The sequence below is a fragment of the Perca fluviatilis genome, chromosome 7, assembly GCF_010015445.1.
Source record: "Perca fluviatilis chromosome 7, GENO_Pfluv_1.0, whole genome shotgun sequence".
Classification (NCBI taxonomy): Eukaryota; Metazoa; Chordata; class Actinopteri; order Perciformes; family Percidae; genus Perca; species Perca fluviatilis.
The window spans coordinates 41,614,251-41,636,797 of record NC_053118.1 but is presented as its reverse complement, the minus strand read 5'-3'; the positions used below and the strand labels follow the sequence as shown (position 1 = coordinate 41,636,797).

The 22,547-nt window shown below is 46.2% G+C and overlaps 1 protein-coding gene across 1 annotated transcript in view; it reads left to right on the top strand.

The window, feature by feature from the left end:
- myo1eb (myosin IEb) overlaps window positions 1–21,889 on the top strand; it is a 45,806-nt gene extending 23,917 nt beyond the window's left edge. Inside the window, 14 exon segments of the mRNA XM_039806895.1 lie at window positions 2,715–2,800; window positions 3,004–3,085; window positions 4,516–4,721; window positions 9,607–9,634; window positions 9,636–9,752; window positions 11,730–11,844; window positions 12,523–12,692; window positions 14,102–14,247; window positions 15,191–15,337; window positions 17,972–18,129; window positions 18,674–18,748; window positions 19,089–19,278; window positions 19,949–20,124; window positions 21,536–21,889. Of these exon segments, the coding sequence (XP_039662829.1) occupies window positions 2,715–2,800; window positions 3,004–3,085; window positions 4,516–4,721; window positions 9,607–9,634; window positions 9,636–9,752; window positions 11,730–11,844; window positions 12,523–12,692; window positions 14,102–14,247; window positions 15,191–15,337; window positions 17,972–18,129; window positions 18,674–18,748; window positions 19,089–19,278; window positions 19,949–20,124; window positions 21,536–21,612 (1,773 nt within the window). The 3' untranslated portion in view covers window positions 21,613–21,889.
- Window positions 21,890–22,547: the final 658 nt, after the last annotated feature.

Below are 22,547 nucleotides of genomic sequence, written 5' to 3'. Positions count from 1 at the left end.
TCTCTGTCTGTCTGTCTGTCCGTCCGCTCGTCCACTACGCTCGGAAGGTACTCTGTCTCCTCTATCTGTCTGTCTGTTCGTCCGTCTGTCCACTACGCTGGAAGGTACCTTGTCTGTCTCTCTCTGCCTGTCTGTCTGTCTGTCCGCTCGTCCACTACGCTTGGGAAGGTACCTGTCTGTCTCTCTGTCTGTCTGTCTGTCCGTCTGTCCACTACGCTGGGAAGGTACCTGTCTGTCTCTCTGTCTGTCTGTCTGTCTGTCCGCTGTCCACTACGCTGGGTTGCACTGTTCGTCTGTCTGTCTGTCCGTCCGCTCGCAACAGGTACCTGTCCGTCTCTCTGCCTGTCTGTCTGTCTGTCCGTCTGTCCACTACGCTGGGAAGGTACCTGTCTGTCTCTTTGTTCGTCTGTCTGTCTGTCCGTTCTGTCCACTACGCTGGGAAGGTACCTGTCTGTCTCTATCTGTCTGTCTGTCTGTCCGTCTGTCCACTACGCCAGGTACCGTCTGTCTCTCTGCCTGTCTGTCTGTTGTCCGTCTGTCCACTTCACGCTGGGAAGGTACCTGTCTGTCTCTCTCTGTCTGTCTGTCTGTCTGTCCGTCTGTCCACTACGCTGGGAAGGTACCTGTCTGTCTCTCTGTCTGTCTGTCTGTCTGTCCGTCTGTCCACTACGCTGGGAAGGTACCTGTCTGTCTCTCTGTCTGTCTGTCCACTACGCTGGCAAGGTACCTGTCTGCCTGTCTGTCTGTCTGTCCACTACGCTGGCAAGGTACCTGTCTGTCTCTCTGCCTGTCTGTCTGTCTGTCCACTACGCTGGCAAGGTACCTGTCTGTCTCTCTGTCTGTCTGTCTGTCCACTACGCTGGGAAGGTACCTGTCTGTCTGCCTGTCCACTACGCTAGGGCGGTACCTGTCTGTCTCTCTGCCTGTCTGTCCACTATGCTGGGAAGGTACCTGTCTGTCTCTCTGCCTGTCTGTCCACTATGCTGGGAAGGTACCTGTCTGTCTCTCTGCCTGTCTGTCTGTCTGTCTGTCCACTACGCTGGGAAGGTACCTGTCTGTCTGTCTGTCTGTCCACTACGCTGGGAAGGTACCTGTCTGTTCGTCTGTCCGTCTGTCCACTACGCTGGGAAGGTACCTGTCTGTCTGTTCTGTCTGTCTGTCCGTCCACTACGCTGGGAAGGTACTTGTCTGTCTCTCTCTGCCTGTCTGTCTCTGTCTGTCTGTCTGTCCACTACGCTGGGAAAGTACCTGTCTCTCTGTCTGTCTGTCTCTCTGTCTGTCTGTCCTCTACGCTGGCAAGGTACCTGTCTGTCTCTCTGTCTGTCTGTCCACTACGCTGGCAAGGTACCTGTCTGCCTGTCTGTCTGTCTGTCCACTACGCTGGCAAGGTACCTGTCTGTCTCTCTGCCTGTCTGTCTGTCTGTCCACTACGCTGGGAAGGTACCTGTCTGCCTCTCTGTCTGTCTGTCTGTCCACTACGCTGGGAAGGTACCTGTCTGTCTGCCTGCCTGTCCACTACGCTGGGAAGGTACCTGTCTGCCTGTCTGTCTGTCTGTCCACTACGCTGGGAAGGTACCTGTCTGTCTGCCTGTCTGCTTGTCTGTCTGCCTGTCTGTCTGTCTGTCTGCCTGTCCACTACGCTGGGAAGGTACCTGTCTGTCTTACTGCCTGCCTGTCTGTCTGTCCACTACGCTGGGAAGGTACCTGTCTGTCTGACTGCCTGCCTGTCTGTCTGTCCACTACGCTGGGAAGGTACCTGTCTGTCTGTCTGTCCACTACGCTGGGAAGGTACCTGTCTGCCTGCCTGTCTGTCTGCCTGTCTCTCTGTCTGTCTGTCCACTACGCTGGGAAGGTACCTGTCTGTCTGTCTGTCCACTACGCTGGGAAGGTACCTGTCTGTCTGTCTGTCTGTCCACTACGCTGGGAAGGTACCTGTCTGTCTGTCTGCCTGTCTGTCCACTACGCTGGGAAGGTACCTGTCTGCCTGCCTGTCTCTCTGTCTGTCTGTCCACTACGCTGGGAAGGTACCTGTCTATCTGTCTGTCCACTACGCTGGGAAGGTACCTGTCTGTCTGTCTGCCTGTCTGTCCACTACGCTGGGAAGGTACCTGTCTGCCTGCCTGTCTGTCTGCCTGTCTGTCTGTCTGTCTGTCTGTCCACTACGCTGGGAAGGTACCTGTCTGTCTGCCTGTCTGTCCACTACGCTGGGAAGGTACCTGTCTGTCTGTCCACTACGCTGGGAAGGTACCGGTCTGTCTGTCCACTACGCTGGGAAGGTACCGGTCTGTCTGCCTGTCTGTCTGTCTCTCTGTCTGCTTGTCTGTCCACTACGCTGGGAAGGTAACTGTCTGTCTGTCCACTACGCTGGAAAGGTACCGGTCTGTCTCCCTGTCTGTCTGTCTGTCCACTGCGCTGGGAAGGTACCGGTCTGTCTGCCTGTCTGTCTGTCCACTACGCTGGGAAGGTACCTGTCTGTTTGCCTGTCTGTCTGTCTGTCCACTACGCTGGGAAGGTACCTGTCCGTCTGTCTCTCTCTCTCTGTCTGTCTGTCTCTCTGTCCGTCCGTCTGTGTCTCTGTCTGTCTGTCTGTCTGTCTGTCTAACCTTTCTCTCTGTCTGTCTGTCTGTCTGTCTCTCTCGCTGTCTCTGTCTGTCTGTGTCTCTCTCTGTCTGTCTAACCTGTCTGTCTGTCTGTCTAACCTGTCTGTCTGCCAGGTGTCCTATGATGTCAGTGGTTTCTGTGAGAGGAACAGAGACGTGTTGTTCACGGACATAATCGAGCTGATGCAGAGCAGCGAGTTGTAAGTACACAGTCTACAGTATGTGTGTGTGTGTGTGTGTGTGTGTGTGTGTGTGTGTGTGTGTGTGTGTGTGTGTGTGTGTGTGTGTGTGTGTGTGTGTGTCTGTGTGTGTGTCTGTGTGTGTGTGTGTGTGTCTGTGTCTCTGTGTGTGCGTGTGTGTAATGACCTCATAATGACCGTGTCTGTGGTGTGTTTGTGGTCAGTCCGTTCATCAGAGCTCTGTTTCCTGAGAACCTGGAGGCGGAGAAGAGAGGGCGACCGAGCACCGCCAGCACTAAGATCAAGGTGAGAGACCAAAACGACTAAACAGCAACAAATATGTTGACAAAATCCCCCAAAAAGGTGTCAAAAAACTCGACCAAAATGGGGAAAATAGCAACAGAAACTTCCTCTTGAGAAATGTCCTGTTTGTCAGATGAATCTAACGCCCCCCCCCTCTCAGAAACAAGCCAACAGTCTGGTCCAGACTCTGATGAAGTGTGTGTGTGTGTGTCTCCTTTTTTTTTCCTCAGAAACAAGCAACAGTCTGGTCCAGACTCTGATGAAGTTGTGTGTGTGTCCCCCTCCTCAGAAACAAGCCAACAGTCTGGTCCAGACTCTGATGAAGTGTGTGTGTCCCCCTCAGAAACAAGCCAACAGTCTGGCCCAGACTCTGATGAAGTGTGTGTGTGTCCCCCCTCAGAAACAAGCCAACAGTCTGGTCCAGACTCTGATGAATGTGTGTGTGTCCCCCCTCTCAGAAACAAGCCAACAGTCTGGTCCAGACTCTGATGAAGTGTGTGTGTCCCCCCTCAGAAAAAGCCAACAGTCTGGTCCAGACTCTGATGAAGTGTGTGTGTGTGTGTGTGTCCCCCCCTCAGAAACAAGCCAACAGTCTGGTCCAGACTCTGATGAAGTGTGTGTGTGTGTGTGTCCCCCTCAGAAACAAGCCAACAGTCTGGTCCAGACTCTGATGAAGTGTGTGTGTGTCCCCCCCCCCTCAGAAACAAGCCAACAGTCTGGTCCAGACTCTGATGAAGTGTGTGTGTGTGTGTCCCCCCTCAGAAACAAAACAACCCGAAGGTTTTAGAAGTGTGCTGGGTTCGGTACGTGTGAGCTGACTGTCAGGAATAAGTCATCATCTGGCAAACAAACAATGTCAAAAATGGTCCAGACTAAGATGAGTGTGGCAGACTGTGTTGTGTCCTTGTCACAAAAATCCAATGGCCCCCTAAGATTATGTGTAGTGTGTGTGTCCCCCCTCAGAAACAAGCCAACAGTCTGGTCCAGACTCTGATAAGAAGTGTGTGTGTCCCCCCAGAAACAAGCCAACAGTCTGGTCCAGACTCTGATGAAGTGTGTGTGTGTCCCCCCTCAGAAACAAGCCAACAGTCTGGTCCAGACTCTGATGAAGTGTGTGTGTGTGTGTGTGTCCCCTCACAGAAACAAGCCAACAGTCTGGTCCAGACTCTGATGAAGTGTGTGTGTCCCCCTCAGAAACAAGCCAACAGTCTGGTCCAGACTCTGATGAAGTGTGTGTGTGTGTGTCCCCCCTCAGAAACAAGCCAACAGTCTGGTCCAGACTCTGATGAAGTGTGTGTGTGTGTCCCCCCTCAGAAACAAGCCAACAGTCTGGTCCAGACTCTGATGAAGTGTGTGTGTGTGTGTCCCCCCTCAGAAACAAGCCAACAGTCTGGTCCAGACTCTGATGAAGTGTGTGTGTGTCCCCCCCTCAGAAACAAGCCAACAGTCTGGTCCAGACTCTGATGAAGTGCACCCCCCACTACATCCGCTGCATCAAACCCAACGAGACCAAGCGGCCCCGGGACTGGGAGGAGAACCGGGTCAGGCACCAGGTGGAGTACCTGGGCCTCCGGGAGAACATCAGGGTCCGCCGCGCCGGATACGCCTACAGACGCGTCTTCAACAAGTTCCTGCACAGGTCAGAGGTCATAGGTCACAGGTCAGAGGTCACAGGGCAGAGGTCAAAGCAGCGGTCACAGGGCAGAGGTCACGGCACAGGGCAGAGGTCAGAGGTCACGGGGCAGAGGTCAAAGCAGCAGTCACAGGGCAGAGGTCACGGCACAGGGCAGAGGTCAGAGGTCACGGGGCAGAGGTCAAAGCAGCAGTCACAGGGCAGAGGTCACGGCACAGGGCAGAGGTCAGAGGTCACGGGGCAGAGGTCAAAGCAGCAGTCACAGGGCAGAGGTCACGGCACAGGGCAGAGGTCAGAGGTCATGGGGCAGAGGTCACAGTACAGGTCAGAGTTCAGAGGTCACAGCAGAGTTCAGAGGTCAAAGCAGAGTTCAGAGGTCAAAACAGAGGTCAGAGGTCAAACAGGAAGCTTCCTGCACGCTGGCCGGCCGCTTCAAACTAGAAATGTTTAAAACGTTTTTTTCCTTCCAGAAATGCAGAGTTTGATTCCTGAAAGTTCCTAACGTTAACACAACACAGAAGTTTTAAAAAGTTCAACCAGGAAGCTTCCTGCACAGACATGTACTCCTGTGTAACATAGAGGTCTTCAGGATGCTCTGTTATTGTGACTCTATGGTCCTGTCCCAATATCCGCACTTGCGCCCTTGTGCCCCTCAATGCGCGTTCTCGCTAAGGGGTGCAAGACCGTAGGGTGTCCCGATCCTCTAATGGTGTTCTCCAGGGGTGCTCATGAGCGCACTTAATGCACCCTTTTCGCAAGTCCGCATCAGACCTCACTTTGCTTTAGAGTATTACCCAGAATCCTTGTAGTGTCGTGACGTTTCGAACAGCTAGCCAATGAGGGAGCAAAACGGTTGCTATGGTCGGACGCCGGGAAAACAAAGAAGAAAAAGGAAGAAATATTTCGGATTTGGAAGAGGAAAACCAAGGAAACCAGAGGAAAACCAAAATGGAGAAGAAATTTATTTTTAAGTGTAAGTGAAAATAGTTATTTTTAATCAGAATATGAGCGATACATAACATAATACATGACGATACAATGATTTCACATTCTTTTTGTCAGGGTCCGACGAGCTGACATTCAATTTTATAAAGTTCAGGGCAGAGAATGAGCGGCTATTCACGGGGCACAGAAATGCCTCTAGCCAGGGATATGAGTAAGTTAACATGGCCATAACATGAGCAGAGACAAGTTCAGACAAGTTTGTTGCTCATCTAATGGATGAATGTGTGTGTCTTTCAGGGAAATTATCAAAATTATGGGTCTAGAGGGGAAAGTGACCCAGCTGCAGTGTAAAAAAAAGTGGGAAAACCTAAAGAAAAAGTACAAGGTAACTGCACTTTCACGTGTTTTGTAATGCTTATATTGTATTGATAATATAAACCAATACAATATAGGATATAAACCCATGTATAATAAGAATATAAACCCATGTAAATAATGTTAATTTCCCCCTTCATAACTATTAAGGACTTAACACTGCCAAAAACTGGGTCAGGGACAGATGCAGGAGAGGTCACTGCTGCCTCGTGGATTTTCTATGCAGCTATGCATGAAGCCATTGGCCAGAGACCCTCAGTCAGGCCAGTATATCTGTTCTCATCCGGAAACAGCAGTGTAGAGAGACCCCAGACACCTGTCAGTGAGGTTGAGGATGAAGCAAATTCTCCAACAGAGACAGGAGCAGAGACAGCAGACCTCCAAGCTGGAAACTCCACAGACCCCCAGAGTGATCAACCAGGTACATCAACTGATGTCAGACCAGGAAAGAGAAAGAGGAAGAGTGAGGGTGTAGATTATCTTAAAGACTTCTGTGAGCGGCTAGAGAAGACACAGAAGGAAGAAAATGAAAGGGATAATGCTTGGCTCCAAAAGTCTCAGCAGCAAATGGACAGGATGCTAGATTTATTTGGAAAGCTGGTTGACCACATGACAGAGAAGTAATAACTTTCTGTCAATAAGTTCTGTTATGTTCCGTTTGTTTGCTGTTCCTGCATAAGTGCTCATTGTGTTAATACCACCACTGAGTGATGGAATTTATATTTAAAGTTTCAGCCATAGTTGGCTGTATTGCTTGGTTTGGACAAGACATTTGGAAAATTGTAATTCTGTATAAACAAAATTTATTATTGTTATTTATTATTGTAATTTCTGTTTACCAGTAAAAGTCTGTGTCACAAATAAAGAGAAACATTTATCATTTAGAAAAATGACTTTTTTTACTGAAACAAAGTACTTGAAGACAAGTTTATAACAAAATAAATGAGCTGACAATGCAGAACAATACCGCCAGGTACAAGTGTAGGCTTATAACCATAGATGTATTAACATATTCAGGACAGATACATTTGATATTTACAGATGCTAGGTAATTGACAACATTTTTCATTTTACAAAATATATACACAGAACTGTAAGTAAACAATTTCAAGCAAAATAGGTAGGTACACGTTGATGTGCAATGTCAGAGCAATGGAATAATTAAGTTGTTAACGTTCTACACTCCTGACAAAAATGTGTGTGTTGGAGGTATGTGGTAATTTAAAATTGTGTAGTCATGTTCCAAAAGGTGCCCTTGAACATTAAGGGGCGCAGATACATGTGCGCGCAAGTCGCGCCCCGGAGCTGGTTGCCACTTGTCTCCTGTCCAGAATCTGGTATTGGTGGTTGTGGTAAGGCATCATAAGCTGGCTCTGGTTCCAGGACATCACCATGGGTAAGGCAGACATTGTGTAAGAAGGCACAGGCAGTTACCACCTCTGTGCAGAAGCCAACCTTTACTTCTAAGGCTTTGAAGAGTGTTGCCCTCCAGCGTGCCTTCATCATACCAAAGGCTCGTTCGATAATTGAAGCGTGCACGCATGGCTTTGATTGAAGCGTTGCCTCGACCCTTCCTTGAAGTGGCAGTTTGTAGGGTGTGATGATGGTTATGGGGACTGTATGCAGGGATATCCTCCATCACCAAGAAGAAAAAAGCCAGGTGGGGGTACTCAGAATTGACATAAAGTGGGCTGTTTTTAGAACACGGTATCATGTACAGAGCCAGGAAAACCAACAAAGATGTTGATGAAACGTCCCTGAGAGTCACAGATGGCTTGCATTTGGATAGAATAGAATTGTTTGTAATTAAAATAGTCCTGTTTGTTATGATTTGGAGGCTTAATACGAATATGGCATCCATCTATTGCCCCTACAGCCTTGTCAAATGCTGTATGCCGAAAGCAAGCGCGCCAAATCGCAGGCCGACTTCTTCAAGTTCATCATGATGTGGATAGCAAATCACTTTACCTGCAATGTCCATAATTTTGTGAGCAATTCTGTGCACCACACGGCATACAGTGGATTTTGGCACAGAGAACGCCCGGCAGTGACTCTGTAAGACAGTCCATGCGCCAAGCCAATACACAAATATTAGGACTTCCAAATAAGATCCCCAGCCATGGTCCTGGTGCCTGTGCAGAACATCCATCAAGCCATCCATTGATTTTCCTTGAAAGGCGGTAGTCGGGTCGGGGTCTCTCTCAACATCAAAATAACACCAGAAGGACAGGCATGGTATGATTCAGCCTGGCATACCTGATCAGTCTGCCAAACTTAAAAAGACAAAAACAATTAGAATGACAGATTTAGGAAAACAGATCACTACATGAAAAAATATTCATTCATTTTATATAATCTTTAAAGATTAAATTATCTTTAAAATATATTTAAAATTATATTACCTACATATGTGTTTCACATTAATTTTCTGACATGAGAACATCCCTACAACTTCTCACAGTGAACATCAGTGTTTTACTGTAGCCGTAACATCAGTAGTGTAACATCAGTGTAAACCACAAGGTTTAGGGTTTCAGGTTATCCTACATTAGGGTTATTAAACAACAGAAACTGAATAATCAAATGCAAAAATAAAAATACTGCTTAGTTTTACTGTATGAATGAAATAATTATTATTAAAGCTACAAAAGTGGTGAGTGATTTCCTCTCTCTCTTTGTTCATGAACCCAGTTATTGTAAGCCATTGTGATATATATATATATACACACATTTGCCATATTCCCCTAATTTTATAATTGAATTTATTAGGAGGGAGTTTATCGATTTTCATTTTGGACACTCACTTGTGGTGGTGGTGATGTAAACTATACTGAGAGCTGTTCTTGATACACACACTCACCAAATTGACAAAATATTAGGAACAGCTCTTAGTATCATCACTTCATAGTTTAGGTTATATGCAATTTATCATTGCCACAAACTATTTTAATATGAACAACATTGACAGAAAGGTTAGTAGCTAAGAGTAAAAAAAAAAGATATCCTTTTTCATTCAAATGATTGTGTCATGTTACAGCTATTAGTACCAGCACAACACACATTAGCCAAATAAACGTAACGCTAACGCTCGATGAAATAAAGAAATTTATCCTGTTGGTCGGGCATCAGCATACATGTTTGGATCGCGTAGGAGCCTTCTTCTCCCGCGGATCCTAATTCTTCTTGTAATAAACTGGTGGTGAGTTCTAATCAATTTTAGCAGGAGTACCGCGAATACCGCATCCGCGACCAGCCTACGTTTGCTCTCCTGTAAACAGAAGTGATGTAGAGGTGGACGATATAGTGAGCGGTGCAAACTGTCCCAATTCTGCTCTTCACAGCTTGGAGCCCTTGTGCACCTACTCCCCATATGCACCTTCAAAAAAGTGTCCACACTCGGAGGAAGACCTTAGGGCGTAGTGCGGGTATTGGGACAGGACCTATAATCAGGGCCGGCCCGCAAGACATGACAGAATGGTTTTATATGTATGGTGTTGGATAACATCTCTGCTTGCAACGTGCTAACGCGCTAACGTGCTAACGTGCTAACGTGCTAACGTGTGTGCTGTAGGTACGCCATCCTGACGAAGGAGACGTGGGCCTCGCTGGAGGGGGGACGAGCGCCAGGGAGTCATGCACCTCCTCAAGTCCGTCAACATGGACCAGGACCAGTTCCAGCTCGGCAAGACCAAAGTCTTCATCAAAGCTCCAGAGTCGGTACGAAACACTGGGGGTCATCTAGGGCTGTAACATGTTAAAATGAGCAGGGGGAATGAGAGGGGGAAACACCAGAGCAGGGGGAATGAGAGGGGGAAACGCCAGAGCAGGGGAATGAGAAAAGAGGGGAAACACCAGAGCAGGGGAATGGAGAGGGGAAACGCCAGAGCAGGGGAATGAGAGGGGAAACGCCAGGAGCGGGGGAATGGAGAGGGGGAAACACCAGAGCAGTGGGGAATGAGAGGGGAAACGCCAGAGCAGGGGAGGAAACGAGAGGGGAGAAACACCGGAGCAGGGGAATGAGAGGGGAAACGCCAGAGCAGGGGAATGAGAGAAAAAAAAAGAAAAAAAGAAAAAAAGAGAGGGGGAGAGGGAGGGGAAACACCAGAGCAGGGGAATGTGAGAGGGGAAACACCCAGAGCAGGGGAATGAGAGGGGAAACGCCAGAGCAGTGGGGAAATGAGAGGAAAACCAGACAGGGAATGAGAAACGCCAGCAGGGGAATGGGAAACGCGCAGAGCAGGAAACACCAGGAGCAGGGAATGAGGGAAACAACCGGAGGGAGGAGTGGAAACAAGGAATGGGAGAGCAGGGAATGGGGAAACGCCAAAGGAATGGGAAACGAGGGAGAAACACCCAAGCAGTAGGAAAGACGTGGAATGGGGAAACACCGGAAAGGGGAAATGAGGGGGAGAAAGGAAAAGGAAATGGAAAACACCGAGAGGAAACGCAGCAGTGGAAATGGGAGGGGAAACAGCAGTGGAGGAAACACCCAGGGAGGGAAGGAGGAAAACCACAGAGGGAGAAAGAACAACAACCACCCAGGAATGAGGGAGAAACAAGGAAAGAGTGGAAACACCCAGAGGAAACACAAGGGGAATGAGGGAGAAACAAGGAAAGGAGTGGAAGGGAAACGCAGCAGTGGAATGGGAAACGCAAGCAGTGGGAATGGGAAACCAACCCAGGAGGAATGGAAACGACAAGCAGGGAAAAACACGAGGAGGGGGGAAAGACGAGAGAAGGAAATGGAAATAGGAAGGACATTGGACAGAAGCAGGAGGGGAGGGCAAGGACAGTGGGGAGGAAAGAAATGAACGAAAATCCAGGAGACACCAGAAGCACAGGAATGAAAAGAAAGAGAAAGAATTAAAACAGACAGACAAGGGAGTGACATGACACACCAAGCATGAAGACAACACAGACCAACAGGACAGAGAAGAAGGGAAGGAAAAGAATGACCAAGAGTGGGGAAAAGAGCAATGGGACCGGTGGGGCACCAGAAACAAGATCCACCTGACGACGCCCTACCAGCGACCAGCCTTTGAGTGGTGGAGTGGAACGGAAAGTTGGATGTGAGTCACAAATAAGAGGGGAAAATTTGACATAGGGGCTTACAGCAATAAACAAACGGTAAACACCAGGAAACTAATAAAAAATAAGAAATAAAATGATAAAAGAATGGAAACGAACGATGACAAAGACAATGGAAGAGTGAAAAGATGGAGCAAAATGAACAATGGGGAAAGCAATGGAACGAGGAAAGCAGTGGAGAGAAAGCTGCCAATGGGTCGACCCAAGAGCACCAAAAAAAGCTGCCAATGGGTCGACCCAAGAGCACCAAAAAAAGCTGCCAATGGGTCGACCCAAGAGCACCAAAAAAAGCTGCCAATGGGTCGACCCAAGAGCACCAAAAAAAGCTGCCAATGGGCCGACCCAAGAGCACCAAAAAAAGCTGCCAATGGGTCGACCCAAGAGCACCAAAAAAAGCTGCCAATGGGTCGACCCAAGAGCACCAAAAAAAGCTGCCAATGGGTCGACCCAAGAGCACCAAAAAAAGCTGCCAATGGGCCGACCCAAGAGCACCAAAAAGTGACTCCAATGGGCCGATTCAGAGCATCAAAAAAAGAGTTCCCAGAACCCCTCAGTTGACTCAGGTGTCCCTGCCTTGTCTTTACGGTGTTGCTTTCCTCTCTGCAGCTGTTCCTGTTGGAGGAGATGAGGGAGAGGAAGTATAACGGGTACGCTCGGGTCATCCAGAAGGCGTGGCGTAAACACATCGCTGTCCGCAAGTACGTCAAGATGAGGGAGGAAGGTGAGACTGTCTTCCATAAGTCGGTAAAAGGGTTGGTTTGTGTTTGTGTTTGGGTTTGGGTTTGGGTTTGGGTTTGTGTTTGGGTTTGGGTTTGTGTTTGTGTTTGTGTTTGTGTTTGGGTTTGGGTTTGTGTTTGTGTTTGGGTTTGGGTTTGGGTTTGTGTTTGGGTTTGGGTTTGTGTTTGTGTTTGTGTTTGTGTTTGGGTTTGGGTTTGGGTTTGGTTGTTTGTGTGGTTTGTGTTTGTGTTTGTGTTTGGGTTTGGGTTTGGTTTTGGTTTGGTGGTTTGGGTTTTGGGTTTGTGTTGGGTTTGTGTTTGTTTTTGGGTTTGGGTTTGTGTTTGTGGTTTGGTTTGGGTTTGTGTTTAGTTTTTGTGGTTTGTGTTTGTGTTTGTTTGTGTTTGTGTTTGGGTTTGGGTTTGTGTTTGTGTTTGTGTTTGGGTTTGTGTTTGTGTTTGTGTTTGTGTTTGTGTTTGGGTTTGTGTTTGGGTTTGTGTTTGTGTTTGGGTTTGGTTTGTGTTTGTGTTTGTGTTTGGGTTTGTGTTTGTGTTTGGGTTTGGGTTTGTGTTTGGGTTTGTGTTTGTGTTTGGTTTGGTTTGTGTTTGTGTTTGGGTTTGGGTTTGGGTTTGTGTCGTGGACATCATGTCCTTCTTTCTACTAAGGGGTTTTCTGTCTCTTCCAGCCTCGGATGTCCTGCTGAACAAAAAGGAGCGCCGCCGAAACAGCATCAACAGGAACTTTGTGGGCGACTACCTCGGGACAGACAACCACCCAGAGATCAGGCAGTTCGTCGGCCGCAGAGAGAGGATCGACTTCGCCGACGTCGTGGTGAAGTTCGACAGAAGATTCAGGGTAAAAACGACTCAAGCATTGTTACCCTCGCCCTTCCTCATCCAAGTTGTCAGCGTACTATAAAATGGCAGAATGCTAGAATCCATTTCTAGGACATCAGGCACTGTGTGTGAAACTTAAAGGGTAACTTTGGGGGTTTCTACATAAAGTACTGTGGCCGAGCGGGCGCCCAGTTAGCTCAGTTGGTAGAGCGGGCGCCCATATATAGAGGTTTACGCCTCAACGCAGCGGGCCCGGTTTTGACCTGCGGCCCTTTGCTGCATGTCATTCCCCCCTCTCTCTCTCTCCCCTTTCATGTCTTCAGCTGTCCTGTCACATTAAAGGCCTAAAATGCCCCAAAAATAATCTTTAAAAAATACAAAAATAAAAAAAGTACAACGGCCGACACTGGGATGCACAGAATATTCGGCCACCGAAACTTTTCGGTGGCCGAAATACTTTTATCACCGAAACAATATGGCTGAAAATGTTGTGATGACGCAAACAGAAACCGCGACCTGCACGTGTGTCAGTACCCGATCCGTTCCACCTGCAAAGCGTCTCCTAGGCAACAGCGTCTGCTAAGCAACAGCGTCTCCTAGGCAACGAGGTTGAGACGGACCACGCAGTGAAAACAATGACGCTCTTAGAGTCTGTCAGCACGCGGTTCAGTGAGATCTATTCGGATCCTCTGCACTTCATCGCGACTGGACTTGATCCGCGTTATAAAGACCATTACTTGCGGAAAATAAATAAAGCAGGGCGCACGAGAAAGGATCCAGGCCGCGATGGATGCGGAGAACCCGCGTGGAGACGGAGACGGAGCGGCGCCCAGCGCAGGAGGAGATCAGAGCGCAGAAACAAAGACTTGTCTCTCTGCACCAGATGAGGGGCATGCACCCTCGCTGTCTGATATGTTCAGTGAAATCCTGCAAGAAAGTGCCTCAAATAATAATAATAATAATAATAATAATAATAATAATAACAATAACAATAGGTAAGCTATTCTGTTCTTAGGCTACTATATATATATATATATATATATATATATATATATATACTGTATGTGACTATCAGATTGTAGCCATATTTCTGCTAGATATTGTTTTAATTAAACTTTAATATTAATTTATACAATTGCAATGCCTTGATTTTAGTAAAGTTAGTACACAGTCATAAATGCAATGGTACTAATAATTGGCTTAATTTCTTTCGGTGTTTCGGTTTCGGTTTTTGGTCTTGGTTTCTTTTTTTTCGGTTTTTGGTGCATCACTAGCCGACTCGGTTCAACACAAATACAAAAGTAACTTTTGTTTCTAAAGAAATGTCCTTCGCCCTTTTCGTTGTCTTTTTCCAACGTGTTACCGGAACGATGTCACCAGACTCAGTTTCTAAAACACTTCCTGATTTGTGTTTGTGTCGCTCCGCAGACAACGAAGCGTGACCTCATCCTGACCCCGAAGTTCCTGTACCTGATTGGTCGAGAGAAGGTGAAGCAGGGCCCAGATAAAGGTCAGATCCAGGAGGTCCTCAAGAGGAAGATCGAGCTCAACAAGATCCAGTCTGTTTCCCTGAGGTACTCCAACAGTACCAGAACTAAGACCGGATACAGAATCAGAACCAGAGCTAGATACATAACCAAGACCAGAACCAGAACTAAGACCTGAACCAGAGCTAAGACCTGGACCAGAGCTAGAACTAAGACTAGATACAGAATCAGAATCAGAGCTAGATACATAACCAAGACCAGAACCAGAACCAGAACTAAGACCTGAACCAGAACCAGAACCAAGACCAGAACCTCAACCAGAACTAAGACCAGAACCAGAGCTAGAACTAAGACTAGATACAGAACCAGAACCAGAGACAAAACTAGATAGATAAATTAGTGAAATGTTTGTTTTATCTTGTCTTTCTACGTCTCTCTCTGTCTCTCTCTCTGTCTGTCTCGCTGTCTCTCTCCCTGTCTCTCTCTGTCCTGTCTGTTTTTCCCCACTCTTTTTTTTTTTTTTCTCTTCTTTTCTTTCTTTTTTGTTTGTTTGTTTCTTTTTTTCTGTCTCTGTCTCTCTCCCTGTCTGTCACTCTCTGTCTCTCTCCCTGTTTCTCTCTGTCCTGTCTGTTTCTACCTGTCTGTCACTCTCTCCCTGTCTCTCTCTCTGTCTGTTTCTACCTGTCTGTCTCTCTCTGTCCTGTCTCTCTCCCTGTCTCTCTCGCTGTCCTGTCTGTTTCTACCTGTCTGTCACTCTCTCCCTGTCTCTCTCTCTGTCTGTTTCTACCTGTCTGTCTCTCTCTGTCCTGTCTCTCTCCCTGTCTCTCTCGCTGTCCTGTCTGTTTGTACCTGTCTGTCTCTCTGTCTTTCTCCACCTGCCTGTATCTCTCCCTGTCTTTCTCTCTCTCTCTCTGTCCTGTCTGTTTCTACCGGTCTGTCTGTCTCTCTCTCGGTCTGTCTCTCTACACCTCCCTGTCTCTCTCCCTGTCTCTCTCTGACCTGTCTGTCTCTCTGTCTGTCTCTCCCTCAGCACTCTGCAGGATGACTTCTTCACCATCCACGAGGAGGAGTACGACAGCGTCCTTCAGAGCGTCTTTAAGACGGAGTTCCTGAGTCTGCTCGTCAAACGTTACCAGGAGAAAACTCAGAAGAAGCTGCCGCTCAAATTCAACAACCTGTCAGTACCTCCCATGGTTTATCCTGTACCATACACATGGTTTATCCTGTACCATACACATGGTTTATCCTGTACCATACACATGGTTTATCCTGTACCATACACATGGTTTATCCTGTACCACACACATGGTTTATCCTGTACCACACACATGGTTTATCCTGTACCACACACATGGTTTATCCTGTACCACACACATGGTTTATCCTGTACCATACACATGGTTTATCCTGTACCACACACATGGTTTATCTAGTACCATACACATGGTTTATCCTGTACCATATACACATGGTTTATCCTGTACCATATACACATGGTTTATCCTGTACCATACACATGGTTTATCTAGTACCATACACACATGGTTTATCCTGTACCATGCACATGGTTTATCCTGTACCATACACATGGTTTATCCTGTACTATACACATGGTTTATCCTGTACCATACACATGGTTTATCCTGTACCATACACACATAGTTTATTCTGTACCATACACATGGTTTATCCTGTACCATACACACGTGGTTTATCCTGTACCATACACACGTGGTTTATCCTGTACCATACACACGTGGTTTATCCTGTACCATATACACATGATTTATCTAGTACCATACACACATGGTTTATCCTGTACCATATACACATGGTTTATACCATATACACATGGTTTATACCATACACACATGGTTTATACCATACACACATGGTTTATCCTGTACCATACACACATGGTTTATCTTGTACCATACACACATGGTTTATACCATACACACATGGTTTATCTTGTACCATACACATGGTTTATCTAGTACCATACACACATGGTTTATCCTGTACCACACACATGGTTTATACCATACACACATGGTTTATCCTGTACCATACACACATGGTTTATCCTGTACCATACACATGGTTTATCTAGTACCATACACACATTGTTTATCCTGTACCATACACATGGTTTATCTAGTACCATACACACATTGTTTATCCTGTACCATACACATGGTTTATACCATACACTCATGGTTTATCCTGTAACATACACACATGGTTTATCCTGTACCATAAACACATGGTTTATACCATACACACATGGTTTATCTAGTACCATACACACATGGTTTATCTTGTACCATACACACATTGTTTATCTTGTACCATACACACATGGTTTATACCATACCATACACACATGGTTTATCCTGTACCATACACACATGGTTTATCCTGTACCATACACACATGGTTTATCTAGTACCATACACATGGTTTATACCATACACACATGGTTTATCCTGTACCATACACACATGGTTTATCCTGTACCATACACACATGGTTTATCTAGTACCATACACACATGGTTTATCCTGTACCATACACATGGTTTATACCATACACACATGGTTTATCTAGTACCATACACACATGGTTTATCTTGTACCATACACACATGGTTTATCTTGTACCATACACACATGGTTTATCTTGTACCATACACACATGGTTTATACCATACACTCATGGTTTATCTTGTACCATACACACATGGTTTATCTTGTACCATACACACATGGTTTATACCATACACTCATGGTTTATCCTGTACCATACACACATGGTTTATCCTGTACCATACACACATGGTTTATCCTGTACCATACACACATGGTTTATCCTGTACCATACACACATGGTTTATACCATAAACACATGGTTTATACCATACACACATGGTTTATACCATACACTCATGGTTTATCCTGTACCATACACACATGGTTTATCCTGTACCATAAACACATGGTTTATCTAGTACCATACACACATGGTTTATACCATACACACATGGTTTATCTCGTACCATACGCCTATGGTTTATCTTGTACTATACACACATGGTTTATCTTGTACCATACACACATGGTTTATCTTGTACCATACACACATGGTTTATCTTGTACCATACACACATGGTTTATCTTGTACTATACACACATGGTTTATCTTGTACCATACACACATGGTTTATCTTGTACCATACACACATGGTTTATCTTGTACCATACACACATGGTTTGTCTAGTACCTTACACACATGGTTTATCTTGTACTATACACACATGGTTTATCTTGTACTATACTCACATGGTTTATCTTGTACTATACACACATGGTTTATCTTGTACTATACACATGGTTTATCTTGTACTATACACACATGGTTTATCTTGTACTATACACACATGGTTTATATAGTACCATACACATGGTTTATCTTGTACCATACACATCTTTCATGCAGTAAATTGTACCAGGACGCATCTGATCTGCTGCAATATTAAACATATTACTCCTGTGTTTAAGAATTAAGCCCAAAGCAGTTCCACAGAGACAGAAAAGGTGCTTTCTTGAGAGCAATAGATGTTTTACCTAAAGACAGACATCTGTGAAAGAAATGGTTACAAAGTACAAAATAATTGTTTTTAATTCAGCCTGCAATTACTGCTGTGCAGTGTAATATGTGGTTATTTTTTAAATAATCAAACAAATCAAACAAAGTCCAGACCTTCTCGTCCAGAGCCTCAATGAACATCATGTGTATCTGTCTCTGCAGTCTGGAGTTTAAGGTGAAGAAAGGCGGGTGGGGTCCCTTTAACTCCTCGGGGTCCAGACAGATCCAGTTCCAGACGGGTCAGGGGGACGAGGCCGTCCTGAAGCCCAGCGGGAAGGTCCTGCAGGTCTCCATCGGACCCGGGCTGCCCAAAAACTCAAGTAAGTCCCACACACTCCCAAAAACTCCAGTAAGTCCCACAACTCCCAAAAACTCCAGTAAGTCCCCAACACTCCAGTAAGTCCCCAACACTCTAGTAAGTCCCCAACACTCCAGTAAGTCCCCAACACTCCAGTAAGTCCCCAACACTCTAGTAAGTCCCCAACACTCCAGTAAGTCCCCAACACTCCAGTAAGTCCCCAACACTCCAGTAAGTCCCCAACACTCCAGTAAGTCCCCAACACTCAGTAAGTCCCCAACACTCCAGTAAGTCCCCAACACTCTAGTAAGTCCCCAACACTCCAGTAAGTCCCCAACACTCCAGTATGTCCCCAACACTCTAGTAAGTCCCCAACACTCTAGTAAGTCCCCAAAACACTCTAGTAAGTCCCCAAAACACTCTAGTAAGTCCCCAAAACACTCTAGTAAGTCCCCAAAACACTCCAGTAAGTCCCCAAAACTCTTGTAAGTCCCCAAAACTCTTGTAAGTCCCAAACACAAATTGTATGTTTTTGATAACTGCATCACTTCCTGTTTGGTTTGTAGGACCGACGAGGAAGGACAATCGCAAGAGTCGCTACATGGGAAGCCAGGCTCCGCCCAGCAGCCAGAACAGCTCAGGTACCAAAACCATCCAGTCTGTTACATCACCTTTTCAGTTACCGTTTTCAAAGTTTTTATCACATTTTTCTTCACTTTTTTCAAATTTTTCATCGCCTTTTTCATTGCCTTTTTTGTTTTTTTTTTTTCACACTTTTTGGACATTTTTGTTCCCTTTTAACAAAGTTTTGGTCGCCTTTTTTCAAATGTTTTCATTGCCTTTTTCTACGGTTTTACCGTTCAGTGCTGCAGACTGTAGTTTGTGGTCCAGGTTCATCCAGCAGACTGCTCTCAGGTGTCCGGACGAACGGCAGCGACGGAGCGTCTGTTGGTTTATAACTTTACCTTTTTTTTGCTTCAGCTTCTCGCTCCAGAGGAGGCGGAGCTCCCAGAGGAGGCTCCACCTCCTCCAGAGGCTCCCTGCTGAGGCAGCACTCCACCATGGAGCAGCCGAGTCTGCCCCGACTCCAGAACCAACGTCGCCCCGACAGCCGGGCCCCAAAACAACCCGACATGGGCTTCATGAACGTCCCCGAGCAGGGCGCCGCAGGGTGAGACCGCCAGCGACTTTACCATAACCTGACACATAACTCTGTCCACGTTCGCACACTGTTCCACGTTCTCGGCCATATGTCAGACTCCAGAAACAGTGATTTTATCATCGTAAAACACACTTATACTGATAAGTATACTTATACTGATTATTTACATGGAGTCTGGTGGAGATATGCTGGCTCTTTACACGCTAAAAGTCCTGATTATTTACATGGAGTCTGGTGGAGATATGCTGGCTCTTTACAGCTAAAAGTCCTGATTATTTACATGGAGTCTGGTGGAGATATGCTGGCTCTATACAGCTAAAAGTCCTGATTATTTACATGGAGTCTGGTGGAGATATGCTGGCTCTTTACACGCTAAAAGTCCTGATTATTTACATGGAGTCTGGTGGAGTTTGGTGATTGTGATTTCGGGGCTGTTTCATGTTAAACTAAAAGGATCTTACTCTTTAACTAAAAGGTCTATCTCTGTAGGGATCCATCCCATAATGTCAGACACTTAGAATAATAATGTGAGTCTGTCAGCAGCAACAACAGAACTTTTAGTGACTCTAACTGCTGCTGAACATTAGTCCTGTAGGGTTACATCACAGCTCAGTTCTGGTTTAATACTGGACCAGTTTCAGAGATTGTTGTTCACATCAGTCTCTCTATGATCCTTCAGGCTTCAGCGGCGGCTGTCGAAGGAGGTGAAGCCTCTTCCTGGAGCCGGCCGAGCCAAACCGGCGCCCAAACCGAAGCCTCGCTCTCCGCAGTGCAGAGCGCTGTACGCCTACGACGCCCAGGACACCGACGAACTCAGCTTCAACACCGACGATATCATTGACATTATCACTCAAGGTACTGCTGAAACTACTACTGTTATATCTACTTCTAGTACTATCTATCTATCTATCTATCTATCTATCTATGCATCTATCTATCTATCTATCTATCTATCTATCTATGCAGTATATACAGTACCATGCTAAAGTTGACTAAAAAGAGGAATGAAAAATCATCTTTTGGAAATTGATCTTAATTCCTTAATTAAAAAAAATAGTAAAAATCCAAACAAAAAAAACACCAATTTTCTTTGTGAATGAATAATGTATCGTAAATAAATAAATGCCTGTATCCAGGATACTATGCATCCTGATAAAGTTCCCTTGGCCCCCCCATCATCACATACCCTTCACCATACCCCCACATCATCACATACCCTTCACCATACCCCCCACATCATCACATACCCTTCACCATACCCCCACATCATCACATACCCTTCACCATACCCCCACATCATCACATACCCTTCACCAACCCCATCATCACTACCTTTCCCCTCTATCAACATACCCCACATCATCACATACCCTTCACCATACCCCCACATCATCACATACCCTTCACCATACCCCCACATCATCACATACCCTTCACCATACCCCCACATCATCACATACCCTTCACCATACCCCCACATCATCACATACCCTTCACCATACCCCCATCATCATACACCTTCACCATACCCCATATCATCACATACCCTTCACCATACCCCCCATCATCACATACCCTTCACCATACCCCCACATCATCACATACCCTTCCCCACACCCCCACATCATCACATACCCTTCACCATACCCCCCACAACATCATATACCCTTCACCATACCCCCCACATCATCATATACCCTTCACCATACCCCCACATCATCATATACCCTTCACCATACCCCCCCATCATCACATACCCATCACCATACCTAGAGATTGGCATGGGGTACTTTCCATAAGATCATCTCTCAATGCAAATCAAACCAGTTATTAGGTAGAGGTGTGAATCTTCACTGATCTCCCGATTCAATTATGATTATCATGTCTTCGATTCAATATCTCGATGCATCAAATCCATGTTTCTATTAAAGCCATGTAGGATATTTAATTCGTAGCTTTTCAAGCTCCAAAAACCAACCATTCTGCAGTGCTCTAATACTAAATAAATTGGATACATAAAACTATACAGCACTGAGCACATGGCACTTTCTGAATGTGCAAAACATACCAGAATGTGTAAACAGAAATGTTGTTAGGCCGACATTACATTAAATTGCAAACAGAAATAATTGATTATGGCCCGGCCGATTATCGATGCAGCATCGTCCATGTCCACGATTCAATGCATCGATTATTTGATTAATTACAACACCTCTACTGTTAGGCTAACTAAGAGGGATGTACTTACTCTCTGTTGTTTCTGCAGATCCGTCTGGTTGGTGGTTCGGGCGGTTGCGGGGCAGAGAGGGGATGTTCCCCGGAAACTACGTGGAGAAGATCTAACCCTCCTCTCCTCTCTGGGTGGTCAGAGGTCACCGGAGCTGTAAACACATCAGCTGACAGGAAAAACACATCAGCTGACAGGAAACACACATCAGCTGACAGAAAACACACATCAGCTGACAGGAAACACACATCAGCTGACAGGAGAAACAAGTTAATTCACAAACAAACAGGGATGTTTCACTCAGACTGACAACAGCTTGTCGCTGTGTACACTCAGGTTAAATTTCCCCCTCTCATTCCCCCTGCTCTGGCGTTTCCCCCTCTCATTCCCCTGCTCTGGCCCCCTCTCATTCTGGCGTTTCCCCCTCTCATTCCCCCTGCTCTGGCGTTTCCCCCTCTCATTCCCCTGCTCTGGCGTTTCCCCCTCTCATTCCCCCTGCTCTGGCGTTTCCCCCTCTCATTCCCCCTGCTCTGGCGTTTCCCCCTCTCATTCCCCCTGCTTTGGTGTTTCCCCCTCTCATTGCCCCTGCTCTTTGGCGTTTCCCCCTTCCTGCTTTGCTCCCATCAGAACTACTGTGGCCACTAGAGGGCGCCACCACTACAAACCTAAATATAGGTCAGAATGATGCTGGAACATACCAACTTCTGGGGGAGTTTCTTCAGGGGGGGGGACAGTCTGTTAAATGTCCCGTAACACTGTGTATGCTCAGGTTGAACGTCCCGTGCGACTTCAGTCTCTGATCATCTCTGATGGTTTTAAATCAGCAGCGCGATCAAATCTTACATCAGTGTTTAATTATAAAATATATAAAAGTGTCGACAGAACAAACGTACTGAAACGAGCCCCAAAGATCTTCTAACGAGGCGAAAGATGTTAAAGATGAACAGAAACTAGACGTCACACTGAAGATGTAACACAAGACATTTCAACATCCCTGATGATGAAAACATGAAACCTGTGCATGTTTTATTCCTCTGATTGAAAGAGAAAA